This window comes from Macaca fascicularis, chromosome 14, assembly GCF_037993035.2.
Source record: "Macaca fascicularis isolate 582-1 chromosome 14, T2T-MFA8v1.1".
Lineage (NCBI taxonomy): Eukaryota > Metazoa > Chordata > Mammalia > Primates > Cercopithecidae > Macaca > Macaca fascicularis.
The window spans coordinates 13,168,707-13,177,414 of NC_088388.1; the positions used below are offsets into that span (position 1 = coordinate 13,168,707).

At 51.5% G+C, this 8,708-nt stretch overlaps 1 protein-coding gene across 3 annotated transcripts in view; it reads right to left on the minus strand.

Moving 5' to 3' along the window:
• CD5 (CD5 molecule) overlaps positions 1–6,263 on the minus strand; it is a 28,595-nt gene extending 22,332 nt beyond the window's left edge. For all 3 annotated transcript variants that reach the window (XR_012423186.1, XR_012423185.1, XM_045371939.2), the window contains exon 1: positions 6,131–6,263. Coding sequence is in view for 1 of the 3 variants with exons in the window: in XM_045371939.2 (XP_045227874.2) it covers positions 6,131–6,185 (55 nt within the window). In the remaining 2 variants the exon portion in view is untranslated. The remainder of the gene's footprint in view (positions 1–6,130) is intronic.
• Between the last annotated feature and the right edge of the window lie 2,445 nt (positions 6,264–8,708).

Here is an 8,708-nt window from a genome sequence, read left to right on the forward strand (position 1 = left end):
CCATCTCAGGGCTTTAGGGAAACGAAGATCGTAAAGGACCAAAATTCCCTTTCTTGGGTTGCGCACAGATGAAATGATTGATTTATGATTAAGCGGCTTTTATGTGCAAAATACATACAGAATCACACTGGGCTGAAACCAGGAGAGGCCTGGGAATGGAGCCCGCAGGAAGGAACAGCAGATTCAGGTCTCTAATCTGGCTCCCCGAGGGCCTGTCCCAGTGAGCGGACAGTGGGTCGTGGCCAGAATGGCCTTTGCTGTTGGAATTGTTATTTCTCTCTCGCGCTAGTGGTCTGCTCTTGCATGAGTTTCGCACCATATACGGTGTCTCTGCCGTCACAGCGACAAGCCTTTGGTTTTGTTTAGAGCTTTACCTACCCCAAAGCTCTCTCATGCACTAGGCTCCTTCTTTCCACCCACAGCCCTGTGAAGAAGGGACCATGCTCACCCCCATTTTCAGATTGGGAAACCGAGGTTCAGAGAGGCTGAGTGACTTGCCCAAGGTCACACAGCTAGCTGGTGGTAGAGTCAGGAGAGAAACCCTGTCTCCATCGCCTGGCAGGGCCTGTGGGAGTCTACCCCAGGGAGGCCCCAGAGCCTGCTTGCTCTGGAGTGCAGATGGGGGAAACTGGGGCCAGAAGGAGGGAGGGGTTCATTCCAGATGCTTCTGTGGGAGTCTGTGGCAGTGCCTGGGACCCTTGTCGTCTGTGCAGACTGCCACCACCCATTTCCTACGCTATTCCTACCGTATCTGTCCCCTGGAGAGGAGTATTAGGGTCTCTCTGGACACCATGAAAGTCAGGCCTTGAAAGGTACATGTTGATGATGATGATGCTGGTCGCGGTGATAGTGGCAGTTATAGAGGAAGTGATCCAGGCCCACAATCTCTTATCTGCAATTCAAAATCCAAAATCTAAAAGTCTTGTTCTAATGCATTTGGTGGGAGGGTGTTTGCTGTCTTTACATCCCTCTAAGTGTGCAAATTCATGTTTCACTGCAGAAATGGGAATGTGTTGAACGCAGGGCGCTGCCCCAGGCCTCACTGTGTGTGTTAAGAGCACACAGTATGTACACAGTATTTCCTTCTACAATCTGAAACCTTCTGAATTTCCAAATGCATCTGGCCTGGGGTTCAAGATGCACTTGAGGACCTGGAGAGGTGAGAGTTATGCTCACCTCTCTGCTCCTGTGTGGCTCTCCAGTGCATGGGAGAAACAGCCCAAGTCCTCAGGGAGGCCTCTGTGGTCCTCGTGGCTGTCTCATGGACCCCCTCGCTGACCTGCGGCTGGATGCCCCTCTGCCTGCAACACTCCTCCTCAGGTCCCACACGGTGGGCTCACTGCCTTCTTTCAAACATTGACTCAAATATCTTCTTATGAGAACCGCTGAATCCTCCCTAGGTACCACACACCCCACCAAGGCTTCCGGTCCCAGCCCTCCTCTCTGTCTGTCTCCACACCTCTCCTGACCGTCTAGTATTTGCATAATCACTAGCTTAGCTTGTCTCTTGTCTGTCTCCCCATCACACCCTGACTGTTATGGCAGATCCACCAGGGCAGGGATTTTCCACTGTTTTGTTCACTGCTGTGTCCTCAGCACTTAGAACAGTGTCTGGCACATAGTAGGTGTTCAGTCCATAGGTAGTCTCTGAATAAACCCGATGTAATGATTGCAGTGATCTTTTGAGGTGGGCACAGCAAGGAACCCCTATTTTTATAGATGAGACCCTGAGAGATGTTCATTTGTGAGTGGCCAAGCAGAAATCAAACTAGGTCTGCATTGCTCCAAAGCTCCCCTCCACAGGGCTGTGCACATCTGTGTTCACAGGCACACACAGCACATGTGCACATGGACACACACAGTAGATGTTCAATCAGTTTCACACACACACACACACAGTAGATGTTCAATCAATTTCACATACACACACAGACACAGTAGTTGTTCAGTTTCACACACACACACAGAATAGATGTTCAATCAATTTCTCTCTCTCACACACACACACACACACAGACACACACACAGCAGATGTTCAATCAGTTTTGTCAGGTTGAGCTGAATTTGCCACCTGGTCACTGCAGGGAAAACCCCTCTGAACTGGTGGCGACAGAGTGACCAGGAAGGCCAGTGCCAGCCCCCGGGCCCCCAGGTCCCTTCATTCCCTGCTGGAGGTGGGGAGCTCTGGGTCTTCGAGGAGCATGATCCACCCAGGGCCTCACCCAGCCTGGGACAGTGGACCTGCTGCCCTGCTCCAGTGGGAGCCCCACGCTCTCAGGCCTGTCTTTTCCTCTTGCCTTTGCCCTGCCATCCGCTCGGCCTGGGACCCTCTTCCCTTTCTTCTCTGCCTGGCTGGCTCCATCCCTCATTCAGGTCTCAGATTCTCAGATGAGACCTCGCGTCCTTAGAGAGGCCCTCTCTGCCTGCCCAGCCAAGGGGGTGTCCTCCTAGTGCAGACTGTATTGTGCCCGAGGCACTTGCTGATCCCCGCGTTGCACTCAGTATGTCAAAATGTGTAAATATTTCAGGTGCCTTTTTTTTTTTTTTTTTTTGAGATGGAGTCTTGCTCTGTCGCCCAGGCTGGAGTGCAATGGTGCGATCTCGGCTCACTGCAACCTCTGCCTCCCAGGTTCAAGCGATTCTCCTGCCTCAGCCTCCTGAGTAGCTGGGATTACAGGTGCGTGCCACCCCACCCGGCTAATTTTTATACTTTTAGTAGAGATGAGGTTTCACCATGTTGGCCAGGCTGGTCTTGAACTTCTGGCCTCAGGTGATCCACCCACCTTGGCCTCCTGAAGTGCTGGGATTACAGGCATGAGCCACCATGCCCGGTCTTTGGTGCTTGTTTACTTGTGTTCTCTAACAGGTCTCCTGTTAGCTGGTCAGATCCTTGAGGGCAGGGACTCCTGCCTTGGTCTCTGTATCCCCAGTGTTTTGCACAGAGCCGGATGCACAGGACATGCTCAATAATATTTGTAGATGAATAAATGAATGAATTAGTGAATAAATAGCCTATGCAAGAGGATTGAGGGGTAGAGAGATTGATGCCCGTGCAGGCCTCTGGCAAGACCCTTATCCCCATTGGCTCCTACCTCGCATTGTTTCTTGCTGGTAATAATAATAATAATAATAATAATAATAATAATAATATTTTTAGTAGAGATGAGGTTTCACCATGTTGGCCAGGCTGGTCTTGAACTTCTGGTAATAATAATAATAATAGTTGTTGCTGTTATTATTGTTTATTGAGTACTTACTATACTATATGCCAGGATTGTACTCAAGCTCTGTGTGCATTGATGCATTGCATCCTTATAAGCCTCTATGAGGTACTGTTGTACCCAGTTTACAGATGAGGAAACTGAGGCTTACGGAACTAGTCCAAGATCGCCCAGTTGGTAAGTGGCAGACTGGAATTCAAACTACAGAGTTCATGACTTTCCCATGTCCCAATGCTGGCTTTTAGAGTCGCATCGCCTGGGCCAGTCAGGGTCGTGCAGTTGTCAGAGCCGCCTCCCCACCTCACTACCTGCAGCTGTCCAGGCGGGGTAGGGCTGAGAGGGGAGTAGCTGTGGGAAGCCCTGGCCTGTCGCGAGCACCCAGACATGCTGGGGGCATCTTCATGCCTCAGGGTCCAAAGGTCCCCAAGCCCCGATGCCAGCCAGGAGGCTGCGGTGTCCCCAGGGCTCTGGCGTTGCGGCATCTCTCCTTGGAATGGCTCAAAGGGTGCCTGCACTGTTTGACTCCAGCCCCAGCCCTGGCCCTTGGTGTCCCCAGCTCTGGTGGCTGTATCTCTGCTGGTGGAGGTTGTGTCCCGGGGCCATTTTCCCACAGGGGAGTGGCCTTCCCTTTGGTGGCCTTCCTTTTAGCTAAGGGTACAGGGAGGGGCCTCTGTGAAGGCAGGAATGCTGGGCTGGGGGCAGCTCGGCTATGCACCAGCTGCTGCACTCTGGGTTTGCACTTGGCCTTCCTGGGCCTCGCTTTTCCCCACTGTAAAATGGGGCCAACGGGCCCACCTACTTCATTGGCTGCTGTGAAGCTTGCAGTAGAAAATGGCTTTAAAAGTGCTTTGTAAACAGTGACGCACTGAAAAATGGGAATGCTTGGTACCCACCGGCTCACTCAGACGCTGGGAACTGCCTGTTCCTGGGGTTCCAGCTGGCCCCCATACTGGGGGTGAAGGGGGTACCTCCAAGCCTTCCTGACTCTGGCCTGTGTTGGGCCAGGGAACTTGCCTGGTCCCATCAGGAGCCTCACCCATGATGGGATTCAGGTAGGAGGGCCCTAGAGCAGGACATGGGCTCCCATACTTGGCTGGGAGCCTCCCTATCTCAATGGAGTCTGAGGCCAGAGGTGAGGAGCAGGTGCGGGGGGTTAAGGGCCTGGTCCCTCCTCAGCAGAGTGCCCGAAGCCAGCCAGGGGTCTGTCTCTAGGCCTCTTACTTTGGGACAGAAGGCATTTTGTACCTGTTGTTGTTACATGTGAGAAGAGCCATGTGAACATGTGTGCACAGGTGCCATTGTCACATGTTGGGGAGATAATCCTGTATTTGGAGGCCGCGTTGTACTCATGAAAGCACACACACACAGTTCTCACACACATGCACACAGACTCACAGACTCACACACACAGACTCACACATTCCCCCCCACACAGTTCTCACACATGAACACAGACTCACACACACAGACTCACATACACACAGACTCACAAATTCCCCCCCCCACAGTTCTCACACACATGCGCACAGACTCATAGACTCACACACACACAGTTCTTACACACATGAACACAGACTCACACACACAGACTCACACACACACAGTTCTTACACACATGAACACAGACTCACACACACAGACTCACACACACACACAGACTCACACATTCCCCCACACACAGTTCTCACACACACGAACACAGACTCACACACACAGACTCACACACAGACTCACACACACAGACACACACAGACTCACACATACAGACTCACACACACATACTCACACATTCCCCCACGCACATTTCTCACACACATGAACACAGACTCACACAGACTCACACACAGACTCACACACAGACATATACATACAGACTCACACATTCCCCCATGCACATTTCTCACACACATGAACATAGACTCTCACACACACACATTCCCCCCACACAGTTCTCACACACATGCACACAGACTCATACACACACACATTTCCCCACACTCACACCTGCACGCCCAGCTTCCCTAGGAGGCTGCCGAGGCTCCCTGCTCAGGCAGGCGAGGCCTCCAGACCCTCTCCCTGCCAGCCTGGAAGCCGCTCGCATCCTCCTGTTTCCAGCCCGGAGTCACGCACCTCTGTCACCCTGCCAGACCTTCCAAATCCTCAGGAAGTGGTCAGGTCTCATCCAGTTCACACCCCAACCCCCACATTTCATAAATGGGGAGATCAAGGCCTGGAGAGGCTTGGGGACCTATCTGAGGTCACACAGCGTCGGGCTTACAACCCAGGGCTCGAGGGAAAGCAGGCCCAGAGTGTACTCATCCCAGCCGGCCTGGCTGGGCCCCTCTGGGACTGACCCAGGACTGGGTGTGAGAGGGCCTAGGACTTCCGCTTTGAGTCCTTGACATCTGCTCAGACATTGTCCTCAGAGGCGGCTCCACTCTCCCTTGGCCCACTCTCTGTCCAGAGCATCATCAGAGCTGCATCAGAGACGGTGTTTCCATGTCTCTGGAGGCCACCAAGTAAAGGCTGGGCTGTCAGGGGGGACTCTGCAGAGGGAGGCCTGTATGCGCTGCTAAAATCCAACTCAGCCTAGGAATCAGGTTGTCTGGGCCCCATCGGATGCGGGTCCCCCCTGCAGTCTCTCTTGCACTGGAGGGGGTAAAGCAGGGCTCTCAACAGCGCAGGAGAGAGGCAAGGTTGTGCTCCTGGTGGGTGGGACATGCAGGGCAGAGGGCCAAGTTGCAGCTGGGCAGTGGGGGCAGGCCGGGATCCCAGTGGCCCCAAATCTCCACAACGCTCCAGAGGGGTGACATGTGGACCCCAGAGTCAGCCTTGGGTAAAACTGGGATCTCCTTCCTTGCACTGGAGCGAGCCCGGATGTTCGCAGGACACCCGGAAGGGGTACTCACCCAGCATTCCCAGCAGGTACAAGGTGGCCAGCGGTTGCGGAGACCCCATGGGCATGGTCTCTGGCCTTCTCTTGCCTCAGCCTGGGCAGCTCGGCACTGCAGGTGAGGATGTCTGGCCCGGTGTCTCGCTCTCAGGGAGGGAGAGGGCGGGGCGGCATGCTCAGGGAGGGGTGGGACGGGGAGCAGGCAGTGTGGGGCCTGCGTCACCCATGTTTGAAGTTGAACTGTCAACTTCCTCCTGGCAAAACCACCTGCCCCTGTTTGAATGGTAGCCCTGGCCTCTGCCAGCTTCCTGCCCAAGGTACCCGGGGCTGGGGCAGTGCTCTCGGCCACCCCCACACAGGACAAGGCCACGCATCCTGGAGGGACAGGGCTGCAGGGAGTGGGGACCCTGAGGGGGTTATGGGGGGTAAAGGCCTGGCTGCAGCTGAGGGCTGGGCTGAGGACAGGCGTCTCTGAGGCAGGGGTCCGGGCAGAGAGAGGCGGGAAGTGGGCAGCATGATGCCAGTTCTTGCTGCAGACTCCAGTGAAAGCCGAAACCAAACCCTCCATTTCTCCTTTGTGAGGGATGAGGTTAGAAGTTTGAGGTGACTTTCCACGGGTGTTGTTTCGCTAGCAGATACAAGAGATGGCTCTGTCATGAATGATGGGGCTTGTGCCTGTGTGTGTGTGTGTAGAGAGAGCAATCTCCATGTTGACTTGTGTGATCTCTGTGCTGTGTGTGTGATCTCCATGTTGAGGTGTATATGTGAGCTCCATGTTGATGTGTGTGTCATCTCCTGTTGATGTGTGTGTGATTTCCGTGTTGCATGTGTGTGATCTCCATGTTGATGTGTGTGAATGTGATCTTCATGTTGATGTGTGTGTGTGTAATCTCCATGTTGATGTGTGTGTGATTTTCAGGTTGTGTGTGTGTGATCTCCACGTTGACTTGTGTGATCTCTGTGTTGTGTGTGTGATCTCCATGTTGGGGTGTATGTATGAGCTCCATGTTGATGTGTGTGTAATACCCATTTGATATATGTGTGTGTGATCTCCATGTTGATGTGTGTGAATGTGATCTCCATGTTGATGTGTGTGTGTGATCTCCATGTTGATGTGTGTGTGATCTCCATGTTGATGTGTGTGAATGTGATCTCCATGTTGATGTGTGTGAATGTGATTTCCATGCTGATGTGTGTGTGTGATCTCCATGTTGATGTGTGTGTGATCTCCATGTTGATGTGTGTGAATGATTTCCATGTTGATGTGTGTGATTTCCGTGTTGATGTGTGTGAGTGATTTCCATGTTGATGTGTCTGTGTGATCCCCATGTTGATGTGTGTGAATGTGATCTCCATGTTGATGTGTGTGAATGTGATTTCCATGCTGATGTGTGTGTGTGATCTCCATGTTGATGTGTGTGAATGCGATCTCCATGTTCGTGTCTGTGAATGTGATTTCCATGCTGATGTGTGTGAATGTGATCTCCATGTTGATGTGTGTGAATGATTTCCATGTTGATGTGTGTGAATGATTTCCATGTTGATGTGTGTGATTTCCATGTTGATGTGTGTGAGTGATTTCCATGTTGATGTGTCTGTGTGATCCCCATGTTGATGTGTCTGTGTGATCCCCATGTTGATGTGTGTGAATGTGATCTCCATGTTGATGTGTGTGAATGTGATCTCCATGTTGATGTGTGTGAGTGATTTCCATGTTGATGTGTCTGTGTGATCCCCATGTTGATGTGTGTGAATGTGATCTCCATGTTGATGTGTGTGAATGTGATTTCCATGCTGATGTGTGTGTGTGATCTCCATGTTGATGTGTGTGAATGCGATCTCCATGTTCGTGTCTGTGAATGTGATTTCCATGTTGATGTGTGTGAATGCGATCTCCATGTTGATGTGTGTGAGTGATTTCCATGTTGATGTGTGTGAATGTGATCTCCATGTTGATGTGTGTGAGTGATTTCCATGTTGATGTGTGTGAATGCGATCTCCATGTTGATGTGTGTGTGTGATCTCCATGTTGATGTGTCTGTGTGATCCCCATGTTGATGTGTGTGAATGCGATCTCCATGTTGATGTGTGTGAATGTGATTTCCATGCTGATGTGTGTGTGTGATCTCCATGTTGATGTGTGTGAATGTGATCTCCATGTTGATGTGTGTGTGTGATCTCCATGTTGATGTGTCTGTGTGATCCCCATGTTGATGTGTGTGAATGTGATCTCCATGTTGATGTGTGTGAATGTGATTTCCATGCTGATGTGTGTGTGTGATCTCCATGTTGATGTGTGTGAATGCGATCTCCATGTTCGTGTCTGTGAATGTGATTTCCATGTTGATGTGTGTGAATGCGATCTCCATGTTCGTGTCTGTGAATGTGATTTCCATGTTGATGTGTGTGAATGCGATCTCCATGTTGATGTGTGTGAGTGATTTCCATGTTGATGTGTGTGAATGTGATCTCCATGTTGATGTGTGTGAGTGATTTCCATGTTGATGTGTGTGAATGCGATCTCCATGTTGATATGTGTGAGTGATTTCCATGTTGATGTGTGTGAGTGATTTCCATGTTGATGTGTGTGAATG